The sequence below is a fragment of the Rhynchophorus ferrugineus genome, unplaced genomic scaffold, assembly GCF_030347505.1.
Source record: "Rhynchophorus ferrugineus isolate W39M unplaced genomic scaffold, kcgeb_rfMv2 rfM3, whole genome shotgun sequence".
Classification (NCBI taxonomy): Eukaryota; Metazoa; Arthropoda; class Insecta; order Coleoptera; family Curculionidae; genus Rhynchophorus; species Rhynchophorus ferrugineus.
Window position 1 is genome coordinate 56,216,807 of NW_027472582.1, and position 15,706 is coordinate 56,232,512.

Sequence of the window (15,706 nt, forward strand, 5' to 3'; positions counted from 1 at the left end):
AAATATTTTATTGAAATTCTATTTTTTAATTTTACCCCTGTAATATAAATAAATTTTAATGTTATTTTTCAATTCCTCCAGTAAAAAATAAATTCGCTTTAAGCGCCCTCTAATGATTTGGACGAGCATAACTTTAACTTTTTAATTTTATACATGGGAGATCGCATTCTAAGCTTGTTTATTCTGTGTTTACTGTCAACGACAAAATAACTAGTATATATATCGGAATTTTGTGCTGTTGACAGATAACGGATTGTGAAGTGTCAATTTTGTTAGTGAGCTGTTAGAATTGCTGGTGTTACTAAATAGCGTCTAGTAGTTTTCGTGGTTTCATAGTTGACAAATAAATAAGTAGTTGTGTATGGTACCGTTTGTGTTTTGAATAAATATAATTTATATTTTAAGACAATATAGATATATATCTATATGTTTTTGGTATCAACACATTCACCACAGTTTGTTCGTTGAGTTTAGTGGGGTTTGCGCGTATTTCCATTTTTCCGTGTTCGTTCGTTCTGTGTTCACCTAATGAGTGTGTAACCCATTAGTGATAATTTTAGAATTCATTTTTCCATCATCATTGACCATTTACTGATGATACGTCATCATTAAAGTGCTATTTTAACAAGTTGAGTTTGGCATCGTTTATGACACACACATAATTCTGTTATATTTATTATAGTGAAAATTTACTATGGCAGATGATTCTTGGAGAACTCACGCGTTTCGCCAAAACGTTGTTGCGAAAATGTAATTATATTTACTATTTGTTTATAGAGTTTGTTTTTAACCAATATATATTTTTATGAAGTGATGAAGCTATTCGTCAATCTGGAATGAATACCTCCCGAAATAGCATAGAAATGGAAAACCATGTCTTTCAGAAAGCCAAAAACCGAGAGGAATACTTGAGTTTTGTAGCCCGTTTAATTCTTCATGTTAGAGAAATGAGTAAGTATTATACTTTATTTTATACAAATTTATTGTTAATTTAATTATGGAAGATTGTTTAAGTTTAATATGCTGTTTTTGTCACATCACCAGTATATTCTCCTTATTAAAATATTTGCTATACATATACATTGAGAATATTATTAAATATAAGTGCACATTCTAGACAGCAAGAAAGGACAACCTGGCCCAATGAATGGAGTGCCAGGTGCTCAACAACAACAAGCTCCTGGCATGCCAGATCCTATCAATGCCTTACAGAATCTGGCTAGTCAAGGTATGTTAGAATAATAATCACACCAACAATATGTATATGTAACCTGGCAGTCTATTTGGTTTATTGGTTTATTTTATGCCTTTTATTTCCAATTACAATATTATCTCCAGGATAATATAGGATAGTAGAATTAATATGTGTTTGATAATTATTTGTACAATTGTGGACTACTATATTAAAGAGGGCTGAACTTAAAAGTGGTAGAATCATATTAATATACTTCACATAACTGACACTTATTTTATACATCTATTATTAGTGTAGAATAACTATTACAGCATGGACTTAATTCTTTTTTTTAAGTAAAATCTGTACAAATTAGATCCAATTGAAATAACATCCACAATTTTCAACAACTTTTTCCTAGTTTTGTTTAACCTAACTAAAACAAATATAGAATGTGTGCTTGTGTCTATGGATATCACATTTTGATTATTGATAGTTTTAACAATACTTTTCTTGGATGAATCTACATTTTTTCATTGTGGATTTTTATAGTAAAGTAATTAGGAAGATAGTTATAAGAAAAATTATTAAATCCTAGTCCTAATGGTGATATTAAATGTTATATATTAATAATTAATTATTATATTATATTAGTTAAATAATTTAACAAAGAATTGCTGATCAGTAAGAATTTATGGGAGTAAATTTATTTTTGATTCAGTAATTTATCAGGTTTTAGTCTTTATTAGTACTTATACCTAATATGTAATAACTAGGGAACCAATAATTTTATTGTTTTGATTGTTGAATAGTTATAAAAACAAGTTAATTGTATTAATCATAAACATATTAAAATTAGTGCTGTTAGTTATAACAATATTTTTCAGGTAGTAGAAATGCCATGGTCAACATGGGTGGCCCTCCACAACCAGGACAAATGGGTGGTCCAGGTCAAGGAACAACTAATTTATTGCAAACTTTGAATCGTGGTCCTGGTGCTTCTGGAGGACAACAAATCATGATGCCTGGCAATATGTCTATGCAGGTATGAGACCATTTTGTGCCGAAATATTTTTGAAATGATGGAATATGATATAATAACTTTATGTTCAATGCTTAACAATTGCAGGTCCCTCATATGCAGAGTATGGGAATGCCAACAACAAATCAGATGTCAGGCCAAATGCCTATGCAAATTCCATCTCAAATGGGAGGACAGATGAGTGGACAAATAGGTGGACAGATTCAGGTTAAACATTTTATTTAAATATAAGTATGATGTTTATTATTGTTTTGAACTAGATGCAAGGAACAGTTGTTACATCTGGTCAAATGGGCACAGGACAAATGGGACCCGGAGGTATACAAATGGGACCTGGTTCTATGCAAAGCTCCATGGGTAGCCAAATGATGGGTAATATAATAGATAAACATTAAATATATTGGTCAATATATTATATTCCTTTAAATATAGGTTCTATCCAACAAATACAACAACCTAGGGGTCCAAATCCAACAAATGCAATGCTTCTCAATCCTTCAATGATGGGTGGCGGTGGATATGTTAGACAACCAGCGCCCAACCAGATGTTTGCTCAGTCGCCTTTGCAACAATCAGCACAATCTCCAGCAGGTGATTTAGAATTATTTTTTTCATATCTGTAATTGATGCTCAATACATTTTTAGGACTATCTCAGCCGCCTAGTGCATCTCCTGCGTTAGCACCAAGTCCGGGCGCTCCAATGGGAATTATTGGAGGCCCTCGACCACCTAGCATGGCTCCTAGCCCCGGAGGCTCCTTAAATACACCAGGTCAGCCAGGACAAAGTCCTATGAGTGCAGGACCTATGACAGATGAGCAAGCTTATAGGGAAAAAGTAAGAAAAAGTATAAAATGTATAAGTTTCATAACATAATCTTAAAAATGTTTTATAGGTGCGACAACTCAGTAAATATATTGAGCCTTTAAGGAAAATGATTGCAAAAATGGGGAATGATGGTAAAAAAATATAGAATTTTTCAAATATTGTACAAATATTAGTATGCATTTTTTAGATGTTGAAAAAATGAGTAAAATGAAAAAGCTCTTGGAAATTCTTTCGAATCCACAGCAAAGAATGCCATTGGATACACTTATTAAATGTGAGAAGGTTTTAGAGAAAATTGATTTTAAAAGAGGTGATGGTTCTGTCAGTACCACAACAGCACCACATTTACCATTCAAGGTAAGTTATATTTATACAGAAAAATAAAATAAAATACTTAAACATATGTATTAGGAACCGCATGTTTTTCATTCGCTGTTGGATGCAGTAGGTCAGAATCTGCAAAGCCCTGTGATAAATCATACATTACACAGGACATTTGGGCCTACACTAGATGCTCTTTTTGGCCCAGAATTTAAGTAAGTATAGCATTTTTAATTATATAGAAGTTCTAAGATACAAGTAGAATTTATTAATATACAATATCCTTTAGATTGGTACCACCGTTAAAGAAAGCTAGAATTGAAGAACCTACAAGTGAAATCCCGGATGTTTTGCAAGGGGAAATAGCAAGACTTGATCAGAGATTTAAAGTTAGCTTGGATCCCAATCAGCAGTCTGGTTCAAAATGTTTACAATTGACTTGCTGGCTTGATGATAAGTATGTGATTATTATTATGACATTTTTTCTGCAATTTTATTTAAAGTCACACATGACAATATATCTGTGAAGTGGCTTGTTCAGAATCAACAAAAATAGAAATACTGAGCAAACTATCATTCTGTCAACGGTAATAGTGACGCATGACTTTCGTTAGCGGAAAAAACGTTGGCCCAAACTTTAAAATATTTGCTCCTTGTTCTTTGACAAATTCTCTTGACCTGTGTGACGTTTAGACGTCAAGTTTTTCAGTTGCGAAAATAAACTGTATATGTCTGGAGCAATAAGACCATTCCATTTTTATGAAATTATAATATGTACGAATTTCAAATCAATCCATCTCTACTACTTTAGTTATAAAATTTTTATATGGAAAGATAAAACACTTCTCGCAAGTGTTGTTTTATTAGACCTTGGATAAATTTTTTAATTATTTTGTAGAAATCTTCCCTGCGTTCCTCCTATATCATTAACAGTGCCAGAAGAATATCCTAAAGAATCGCCTACTTGTCACATGTCATCTCATGAATATAACGCCACAAAATTTTTGTCAGATGTGCAAACTGCTCTCTTGGTAAGAATCTTATTTTCTGTTATATATGTGTATAACATATTGCAGCAACATTCTGCGTTTGGTTTTTAAAACCTTTAATATCTTCACAACGTTTCGGCAGAGTCTCATCTGCTATCTTATGGTATTGCTTCCTTTTGCTCTACAACTGGTTACACGAACTGAAAACGAGCAATAAAGTGAAAGAAAGCAATGCAGGGGAAACGCGGAATACTGCTGCATCCTATAACAACAGCGGAAGCACCAAAAAAAAATATATATATATATATTTTTTATAGGCTCGAGTAAGAAAATTGCCAAAACACTTTTCAGTATCGCAGCTTCTTGATACTTGGGAAATGAGTGTGAGACAGGCCTCTGCACCAAGTAACGTTGCCATTAGTTCATTTGCCATTTTAATGGGACTGTAATTGGCACTAAGCAAAACAATTTACTGTAATTTAAATGTTATTTTTAATAAAACCTTTATTTATTAAACTTAGATTTATTTAATATTTGGAAAATATATTGAAATTATTTTGATATTATTAATAAGAACACTTATCTCCTTAATAGTGTTTAACTTTTTACAATTTCAAGGTGATAAAAGGTTAAGTGATAATTTATAGCTGTCATTACTTTTTATTACCACAATATACATGATATTAAAAGTTTATTTTTAATATCCTTTATCAAAATCTACAATATTTATTAAAGGCTGGTTATTTTGATACCTTTCATAATTCATTACAAATTTTTTTATTATGTCTCTAGAACGACTGTTACCAGATATATGAGGTGTAATAAAAACCTAAAATAAATTAATAAAATAAATAAATCTTGTATCAAACATGACAATACATACATTTTTCATTTCCCAAAGTGGACTATCTTTAGATAAGGGTTCATTCTCAAAAACATCTAAGATGGCCCCAGAGATCCATTCTTGATTTAAAGCATTAATCAGTTCAGTTTCTTTTATTATATTTCCTCTTCCAACATTAATAAAAATCACATTTTTACCTGAATACAGTAAAATTTGAATTAGTAATGGCAGTACTATAAATATAAAAATAACAATATTTAGATAATACAATTACCCTTGCAGTTTTCTAAAATTCCATTTCCTAAAAGGTTGTCAGTTTGAGGTGTAGCAGGTAAAACATTAATAACATAATCTACATTTGCCAGAAAATCTTTCAATGTAGCTTGTGTAAAATATTGTGATATATGCTCATATTCTTCATTATTTAAATTTATTTCTTGCCTACCATATCCATAAATTGTTGATCCCAGATAATTTAAAGTCCTACCAACTGAAAATATACATTTCAAGGCAATTATTTAATAGGATTTTATATAGTTATTAATTAAATTATTATAGTTTGGCTTTAATATGTTCTTTATATCAGTTCCTTAATTCTTACTTGTACTTACTTCTATTACCAATACTTCCAATTCCTAATATTCCAACAGTTAGCTCTGCCAATGATCTATGATCTTCAGAGCATATTGATTTATCCCAGTTTTTTAGATATTGATTTTCTCTGGCCTGAAATTTACAAAAAAATACAACTTTAGTTAAGTTCAGAAACTATAATTATAAACAAAAATAATATTGCACAACATTTTATAGTTATTCTGTTGATTAAGGTACTTATAGTTGAATATATAACTTTTGAGTACCTGAAAATAGTTTCTTTCCCAAAATATCATTGTTGCTAGTACATGTTCTCCCATTAATTGCCCAAAATTTTCACCAGAAGTTCTAGTAATAAGAAATTTTGGTGGATTATCATTTTGGATAAATGGTTTCAGATAATCAATGCCAGCCCAAGTACCCTGAATCCATTTTATATTTTGCAATTTGGATAAATGAGGACCCACATAATCATAATCAGCTAAAATAACTTCTGCAGTGTATAATGGGGTAGGATCTGAAAATATAAATTAAAAAATATTAAACAAGTGTATATAAGTTTCTCAATATTTACTGGCATGCCAAAATTTATAATTATTTGTGGCTAGCTTGGACAAGACTTGAATATAAATGAAAAAGTAAAAGTATTGAAATAAAATGCTTTACTTTTATTGTCATCCAAATAGAGAAGAAAGTTCACCTGTTTGTTTAACATCAATAAAGTCAATAAACGGTAAAGACTCCTTTAATTTACTAGCAAGTGGAAATCTTGAAAATATAGCAACAGATTTACTCATGTTTTGAAATTTAAACATTAACGCAGCAGAATTATGATTAAAAACTGAGGTAAATATGTTTGCTGATTGTTATTTATATATTAAAATAGTAGTGATATTTCAGATATATCACATGACTGTTACACAAATTATTTTAATAGTCATGGAAAAATTTTAATAAAAGCATTGAATTGATTAAAGGTTAGACTGGTAATCTGATCCTTATCTTCTTTCAAATTTTAATTTTAAATATATTGAACCAACTAATATATGTAATTTTAGTAGAATATTGATATGCTTAAATTAGAATTATATTTATAAATTTATTATTTTATTAATAAAATGATTAGCATAATACAACCCTGTTGAAAAATTTAATTGTGCTATACAAGGTTATGTCTGATCGATATGTTGTCATATTTGATAATTGTGAATGTAATTTTGTTACTAATAGTATAGAGACAAAAGCTTTATTTCTTAAAAATTGTTAATCATAATACCACTGAATAATGAAAATGCCTCCAACGATGGATAATCAGAACTCCAATCTTTTAAGCACTGACGAGAATTTGCAAGTGTTTAGATTACTTGGAACCAGGTGCCAAACTTTGGCGACAACTGTAGTGCAATTGTTTGTTACAACTCCACCAAACCACTCCCAATGGAACAAAAAAGACACCGGGGTATTATGTTTTGTGAAAGATAACACTAAAAAGAATTTTTTCTTTCGCCTATACAATTTAAAGAAAAATATCTTGACATGGGAGCATGAAATGTATAATAACATGGAATATATAGAATCAATGCCATTTTTTCATTTATTTGAAGGTAAGTTACATTTTTGACACATAACTCATTTTCACTAAAATAAAATTCAAAAAGCAATTTTATAAAATACCAAAGATAATGATTTTATCCTAATTTTTTATATTAAATAATACATTATAGGGGAAGAATGTATTGTTGCCTTTAATTTTGCTAACCAAGGAGAAGCTAAACATTTTAAGAATACTGTTGAACAAAAGATTTCATTTAAAAAACGTAAGGAGGAAAAAAGAGTTCGTCAACAGTCTCAGTATTCTCATGTTCCTCAAAGGCAAGTTGATTTTCAATCAAAACAAGAGATAAGAAGAGAGAAAAGCAAAGCTAGAATTACGAAGGCTGATATAGGTAATTTGTTGCTGACAGTACCTATTTATTAATAGTATATAACTTTATTTTACTTCTTATTGATTTATATTATGTTATAGGTGTTCCAATGGATTTTGTACATGTATCACATGTAGGTTGGGATCCTGCCTCTGGTTTTGATATAGATTCAAAAGATGATAATTTGAGAGAGATATTTAATCAGGTAATATCAATAATATACTTAATATGTAGATAGTATATTATATAATTGCTATTTTAGGCTGGTATATCTGAGAAACAGTTACAAGATAAAGACACTAGAGATTTTATTTATGATTTTATTCATAAACATGGGGGAATTGATGCAGAAATAAATCCTCCAGTGGTTCCACCACGTGGTCCAGCTAGACCACCTAGTGGTAGACCAGCACCTCCCCCACCACCTTTTGGAAGACCTCCTCAAAATAGTAAGTTAATTTTTCTTTTAAATTTGCAGAAATTGCCTTTTAAGATTTATATTATGCAAAAAGATTGCTCAATATTAACATTGTACTAAGTATATCTAATGTAAGATATTAATTTTAAAAAAATTTTGTGAAGCTCCACTGAAATTATCTGACTATGAACATTCAATTCTTGGAGGTATATTAGTGATTTAACGATAACTAAATAAACCAAGTTAAAATTTGGTAATATTATTGATAGATGGAGTTCAAAGGAAACCTCCACCTCCATCACCGCCTAAATCAACAGGGCCTGCACCACCGCCTCCTCCACCACCTCCGCCAATGAATATACCAGCGCCTCCACCAATGTTGGATAATGATTTGCCTCCTATTGTGACAAATGATGCTGAATCAGCCTTATTTGAAAGTATTCGGAATGGTACAAACTTAAAGGTTTGCTTACACTTATATGTATGCATATCAATGAATTAACTCAAGTTGATTTATTACAGCCTGTTGAAGAAAGAAGAGTAACTCCTATGGAAGATCCGCGAGGTGATTTGTTAAGTGAAATAAGAAAGGGTATTCAATTGAAGAAAGTTGATGAAAGAGAACTTAAGCCATCACAGAATTCACCAACACAAACTACAGGAAATGATTTGGCTAGGTAATATTCATATTTAAGTTAAAACAAACATTTGATGATTTATTTATTAATTTTGATACAGAGCATTAGCCAAAGCTTTAGCTGAAAGAAGTAAAGTGATACATTCGGAAGATGATGATGATGATACTAGCAGTACATCAAATGATGACGATTGGGATTAGAGGACTAATGGTAATGTCAGTAAAATTATAGAATCACTTTATATTAATTAAATTTACAATTAAGTAAATACATACAAGAAAAATTAGATGTTATTTTTTTTTGGCTTAGCAATAATATTAGCTTTTCCATGCAAAATCTGTTTAGTTTACATAATAATTATGAAAACTGTAAAAGTACTTAATATATAGCTATATCTAAGTTCATGGTATGTTTTCTTTTGATTGTATAATTTAACAACATACAATTTATATACAGTTGAAATAACATTTTTAATAGGGACCAAAAATGGCTTTTAGGATAAGATAATGAAAGCAATAAAGGAGTGTGCCAAAAAATTGGTTTCGTGCCTTTTTGATGTTTCTATATCGCACATTTTTTAAAACTCTGTTTTATGCACAATCTGCAAATTGATTGCAGATGAAATGCACATTGAAATGTTGCTTTATATTTATTTTTATTAACAGTAATTTTATTGGACGCCGTTTTGTGTTATTTATGTATCTTGATGGTTATTATTTGTGGTAATTATTACTTGAATTGTACTTGCTTATATTATTTTATGAATAAACTTATAAAATTAGTATAATTTTTGTTTGTTAACCCAACTGAAAATGTATTATTAAATGTAAAATTATCATTACTTAGTGAATTATATATATATATATATATATATATATATATATATATATATATATATATATATATATATATATATATATATATATATATATATATTATTGGTTTATTGATAGGATATAACTTGTATTACTTAGCTGTTGATTTATTCTCCCCACGAATTTTGTTCTCTTAAACATTCTTAAAATATTATTTATTTTTCATTTAATTGGAGTCTTTTTAACATTTGCGAATTTAATTATATATACTATTTTAAGCAAGCATTTACTATATAAAATTCATACGAGTATTCACTGAGTGTGATTAACTAGTTTCTTATATCTGATTTTACAAGGTTTCGTCTTTTTATAGTTAAACTTTTGCCTTTATGTATACACTTCGTCTGATACCAACCAAGAAAGTCTATAGATTATATGACGAATAAACTAATTGTGAGGAGAAACTGGACTTTCTACTATGAACAGCTACTGTAATCAAATCAACATCATTTAATAATTATTTGACTTTCACCAGCAATCTTAGTTTATGTTAACTTATTATAATGACAACATACACATCTAAGTAACGATTCTATAAGTTATAAAACGGAAAATAGTATACAACACAAACGCTATTATTTTACTCAAAAAACAATTTTATTTTAATAAAAGAAAAGGCGACTTTTTGAATGGTGATACAAAACAACACCAAGAATTTAAATCTATTCGAACATAAACCAAAGTATGTCTTGAGTATGTCTATCATATACTACCATTCAATCAACAGATGTATGATGTACATATATAATGACTAATGGCGCTAAGTTGTTTTTAAACACCATTTTCTAAATTTTCTAGTATGTTTGAAAAATGATATGTGACCTATTGTTCGATATTAACGAAATATTTTATGAGAGTTACTTTGAAAACAGTCATGAACATTTTACGTAATCAGTTTCAATGCCATGCCAATCAGGCCTTAGTCGCTGGTGCTGGCTGAAAATATACCTCCGTATCATACCTGTAAGTTATTCACCACTGCCTATCGTTATAGAAACCAAATCGAACAATTCAAGTAATTTAATTACCTTAGGATGAACAGATCTTAAACGTTTCAGGTAAGTTAAGGTGTGAATCGGTTAATATATCGTTTATCAGATAGTATGGCCATAAAATTAATGTAAAATACTTTAAAGTGAGGGAGTTTTGAAGTTTTTGCAGCCAATCTACTGTTTTCATTTTATTTATTTTTATTTTATTGGCTGTATCGTATTTAACATAATGTCGCTATACTATTTTTCAATAAGTGTAAATTGACGTTCATAGCAAGATTTAGCAACATTTTCATGCGATTAAATGTTATCATCGCTCTATAATTTTTCATCCCGTAGTTCCGGCAGGATGATGCTTGGTGCCTTAAAGGAAAACGTGAAGGGCTTTTTTTTCCTCGCAGAGGTCATATAAATTGATTACGAAGGTTTGACCCCGCTACACTTTTTCTTTTGGTATTTTCAGAAGTCTTTGAAAGTTGTGAAAAGTGTAGATGATGATAAGCCATGGAGATTTGAACTATATTATATTCCATTTATAATGGGTCCGTCATTTAAATTTTATTTTAATATATTTTTTAACAATCGTTGAGTATTCTACTTTTATATTTACCTAGATAAGTAGTTTTCGAATTGAAATTGTATAAGGATAAATAAAAAATGATTTAATTAGAGTTCATTGTAAACATTTATTTAATCTAGACACAATATAAATATATCTATATATTGTTATATCTTAACCGCAAATACATTAACTAACTTTTGAACAAAAATCATAAAATATTCTAACAATTACACATACCTCCGTCCTGTTTGAGGCACTTGAACATTGAGATTATATTTAAAGCGAAAACATGTTTATAAATTCTATTTATTGCTCAATAAGAAATACACCAACACAAAAAGCGATCAAAAAGCTTTATGGATATTTGATCAAAACAAGCGTCTTGTTAGTTAAGCTTTCTACATTCAGTTATGTCATATTTGATCGGTAATATTTGGCAGTGTAATTTTTCTTCCCTTAAAATTTTGATCGCTTAAAGAAGCTGATGATAATGATAAACAAATTGACAATAAGATTACTTTGTTTTGATACACCTGAATTTTAATTTCTTCCATCTTTAAAAATATAAGCTGTAATAATTGTTACAAATTATATTCTGTTAACGTAACGTAACGTAACAATATATAACCTTTAAAATTCAAGCATATCAAATATATTAATAAACCAATAGTTTCTTAATTAGGCGAAAGTATAACATTTATAAGTTTTCAACATACTTTCGTTTTACACACTATTAAGCTCCAAATAAAAATGGACAACATATTTTAATATTTTGCACTGTTATATAATACACATTAGAATGCATATTGTAGCTCGATTCAATCATGTTATTGTTGTAATTTGAATATAATTTGTTAAAGGAAATTATATTCAAAAAAAAAATTACGTTACGGCTAATTTTTATATGTATATATTTCGTTTGTATCTGTATTAGCTTTATTAACTCGTCGACTTGGATTATGTATTATACACAGAAAAATACTTTGCGTTTTAAATAGTTTTGTAATTATCATCCTATTAAAAATATACACAAAAAGGAGCGAAGGAAATAAAATAAAATAAAAACTAATAAAACTTTTATAATACTTTTTATTCTAGATCCAACAAAAACAATAAACTACTATTACTAAAAGCCTTTAATACACGTGTAAACAAAAAAATACTATAACAGTCTACTGTTACATCGTTTATTCATATTTATAATATATACTTTATTCTGCGGTGATGTCGAAATATTTTTCCATATTAGTCCAGGAACAAATTGTGTTATAATTTGCTGGATGCTGAATTTTCAAAAAATTAAAATAACATTTGATCTTGTCACAACACCAATAATATTTGTTCCTGATCTACTTTGTACTCAATTCAAGATGTTGAAATAGAAAATAGCTTTTTTCACTTTAGTGATAAGCTCATCCACAACCATACATATACAATAAAAAAAAACAGGTAAATAAAACTCTTAAAACTCAACAGTGTAGAATACTTTTCAAATTAAAAGTGCACAGGGAGGCTCTCCTTGTGATATGCTTCAACTTCTTTTAATCACAACTGTTGCAATGCAACTTCACAGTTAGATTGTCGACATTATTTCTTTGAAAGAGCTAGAAAAAGTAAATAAATGCGTCCTTGTCGTTTATACCTATATAATGAATGTTTTAATCGAGTTTCTAGTAAATACATTTAAAAATGATTTAAAAGCATCACAGAAACTTGGTAAAGACTCCAAAATTATAATATATATTTCTCTATTTAGTATACTCTAAAGCACTCTATAGTCATTTTTAGAGTTGTGATTAAAAATAGTCTCTTTTTTCGCACAAAATAACCAACTTAAAAACTAATTTTGATTGTTCCTGGGTTGAATTCAACTAATTTCTAACTAAAACAAGCTGATCCATATGAGCAAATATAATTGTGTTAAACATATTCAATATGTATCTCAATAAGATTAGAAATTATGTTGGTTGGTGGCAACAGCGAAATAAACACAAAGGAAGACCAAAGATTTATATTATTGATTTGATGGAAGAAGGCTGAAATATCAATAATAAGGATGTCACATTAATTATGTATTAATTTTCATACATTTGGTCATTTTTGAAGAATAAATAGTATGAATTGTAGTTTAAACATATTTACTGTCAAGCTTAAATTTTTCGAAATTTTCTTTAGAAACCTATTTCAATTTAATCAGATTATATATGTTATATACATATATATGAGTTATCTCTTAGTTGGCAGTTAATATGTTACTTCATTCTCATTTGGATTCAGCTCATATTTCTTGTATAAAATTTGTTCTAATTTGATCTAATAGGTAAGAACACTTTTTTGACATAAGAAATTTTCTTGCAGCATTTTTTGTTTCAGTCAGAAAAAAGGGGTATAAAATCTAGTATTCACTTTTGAAGTACAAATTATATTTTACCTCTATATACGTATATATATATATTATTTAAATAAGCGAAACATTCTCAAACGTTGGAATTGAAAAAATAGCATCAATATATATATAATTTTTCAGTTAAAAAAGCTACATATAGTTTTAAGTTTAAATTAGTTCGATGCTATCGTAAGTTCAATCTGAAATAATAGGATATACAATTAACATTAGATGTATCTATACATGTTAACACAGACGATATAACAAAACAAATAAATATTTCAATACTTACATTTACTATAATATAGATTTTCGATACAGAGTGAGTGAGGAATTAAAAAAACTGAAACTTTCCCAATATTTTTTCCATTTTCTTCCATCTGTATGTTTAATATATAGTAAAATGATGATGTGAAAAGCTAGCCTTAACAATGATGTTTTGGCACGCACGTATTTTGCACTTATAGACAAAAAACACGTAAAGCAAATCTTAAAAAATAACATACAAGATTAACTAATATTTACACAAAAAAAAACTAAAAAAAAAGAAATGTACATGATAATTAACTAACAGAGTAACAACTAAATAACTAAATAAATACAAAGCTATTACGACTAGATTCTAGTATTTGTCAGTTTTTTGTTTCTCTTTAATGTTTGGGTCAATCCATAAATGGCAGATAAACTAAGGCAAAGAAATGGTAATACTTGAAAGAAGGCAAGATCACTTGTCCTCTTACACAATTGTTTCTCTTAAATATCTGTCAGGTATAGAAATTATCCACATTAAATTTAGTTGTTATGATGTTTTATTGAGGGACTGAAATTAATCCATTAATTTTCAAATAATAAATACCATTCACTGATAACTAAGTGATTTAAAACAATTTTAAGGAACTAAAACATTCTTTTGTCAATTTCTCTGGTTAATTTGAGACCTATTATAATACTGTTTTAAAAGAATTGGTTAGTTTCGTACTATTCCATTCCATTAACTTAGGTTGCACTTTAACCTAAGAGACCATCTGAAGCCAAAAGCACTTGTACAACTATACACCTATTACATTTCGTCGAATTCTCAATTTACAACGTATCATTTTATTTCTGATTTGATTTCAAGGGAATGCTATAAATCTACAACTTCGTTTATGTTTACAACGAAAAACAACTTTTAGTTAAACTCATTTCTGTTTCATCATGTTATGAATAAATATACGAACCAATTGTTTATAGAAAATTCTTTGTATTCTATGTATACGGTTCTATGTGCATTCGTTGTATGCAGCATTTTATACGGGATTAATTCATGTCGGTGGCGAAACCATATACTTCCAATACCCGTATTTCAAAATCACCACTAGGACAGAGCGGGGGATTGTTAAAAGTGGCGCAGTGGTCTGTTTTGCCGTAGCGGATGTTTTCGTCCATCCATATTGCTTGGCCTTCGCTAAAGAAATTAAAAAAAATCATCAGTATATTTATAACAATTTATTCGTTGATTCAAATAATCTTAATAATTGGTCGTCAGTTCCTTGATGAAAATACATAAAGTAAGACAGATTTAGTGAGTTTGTGTTTTTATGAAGAGCATTAAACTTTTTATAAATTATTAGCTTGAAATATTTATACAATCAAACAAATTAGTTGTGAATGTTGCAATATCAAGCTGATCACTACTGTCAAAATTATGCATTCGTACGGGGTGAGGTATATTTAAATGTAAACATTTAAATCCCTTGCAAGATCTTTCATTATATCTGTATGCGGATAAATGAATTGATATGGTACCGTCAGCAAAAAAGGAACAAGAGATAGAGCCCTAAGGAATTTCTTTCTGAATATTTTTCTGTTTGTAAACAGTCCATGCGAATCTAACATGAGTATTCGGATAAAAAAATATATATACCTGTATCTAAAGCAGTGAACTCACGTCATCTCAATTTATGACGTCAAAACGTTACAATGTTGCCGCACTTAACTTTGACATTTAATTTATTTTAGCTTTCATATATAACAATTCTAATATAAATAAAATAAAGAAACAAAAATGTTATGAAATACAATTTATTTTAACATTATAGTACAACAGTTACGGCATTTTCAACCAGAGTGATCGCAA

General features: G+C 28.9%; 4 protein-coding genes across 15 annotated transcripts in view; 2 read left to right on the top strand and 2 right to left on the bottom strand.

Moving 5' to 3' along the window:
• The first annotated feature begins 227 nt into the window (after nt 1–227).
• Nucleotides 228–4,869, top strand: LOC143193603 (mediator of RNA polymerase II transcription subunit 15). Of its 2 annotated transcripts, XM_076399922.1 has the most exons (15): nt 258–359; nt 683–750; nt 812–951; nt 1,118–1,228; nt 2,062–2,219; nt 2,304–2,423; nt 2,477–2,588; nt 2,649–2,807; nt 2,862–3,052; nt 3,111–3,174; nt 3,231–3,400; nt 3,455–3,579; nt 3,654–3,821; nt 4,263–4,395; nt 4,671–4,869. In XM_076399922.1, the coding sequence occupies exons 2-15, from the start codon at nt 695–697 to the stop codon at nt 4,800–4,802; spliced, it is 1,839 nt and encodes a 612-aa protein (XP_076256037.1). In that variant the 5' UTR covers nt 258–359; nt 683–694; the 3' UTR covers nt 4,803–4,869. The 2 variants fall into 2 exon arrangements, with proteins under 2 accessions (XP_076256036.1, XP_076256037.1); XM_076399921.1 differs by having other exon boundaries at nt 228–750.
• A 130-nt stretch (nt 4,870–4,999) lies between these two features.
• LOC143193606 (glyoxylate/hydroxypyruvate reductase A) lies at nt 5,000–6,776 on the bottom strand. Of its 2 annotated transcripts, none has more exons than XM_076399925.1 (6): nt 6,492–6,776; nt 6,058–6,308; nt 5,809–5,923; nt 5,472–5,687; nt 5,237–5,394; nt 5,000–5,182 (listed from the first exon to the last, which is right to left on the bottom strand). In XM_076399925.1, exons 1-6 carry the CDS (start codon nt 6,604–6,606, stop codon nt 5,051–5,053), a joined length of 987 nt encoding a protein of 328 aa, XP_076256040.1. In that variant the 5' UTR covers nt 6,607–6,776; the 3' UTR covers nt 5,000–5,050. The 2 variants fall into 2 exon arrangements, with proteins under 2 accessions (XP_076256040.1, XP_076256041.1); XM_076399926.1 differs by having other exon boundaries at nt 6,458–6,776.
• Nucleotides 6,692–9,554, top strand: WASp (WASP actin nucleation promoting factor). Its single transcript, XM_076399924.1, has 7 exons — nt 6,692–7,395; nt 7,516–7,737; nt 7,818–7,921; nt 7,979–8,165; nt 8,404–8,597; nt 8,657–8,811; nt 8,873–9,554. The coding sequence occupies exons 1-7, from the start codon at nt 7,077–7,079 to the stop codon at nt 8,970–8,972; spliced, it is 1,281 nt and encodes a 426-aa protein (XP_076256039.1). The 5' UTR covers nt 6,692–7,076; the 3' UTR covers nt 8,973–9,554.
• Nucleotides 9,555–12,273: 2,719 nt separating this feature from the next.
• Nucleotides 12,274–15,706, bottom strand: part of sky (GTPase-activating protein skywalker) — a 207,937-nt gene continuing 204,504 nt past the window's right edge. For all 10 annotated transcript variants that reach the window (XM_076400870.1, XM_076400863.1, XM_076400868.1 and 7 more), the window contains one exon: nt 12,274–15,034. In XM_076400870.1, the coding sequence (XP_076256985.1) occupies nt 14,887–15,034 (148 nt within the window). In that variant the 3' untranslated portion in view covers nt 12,274–14,886. The remainder of the gene's footprint in view (nt 15,035–15,706) is intronic.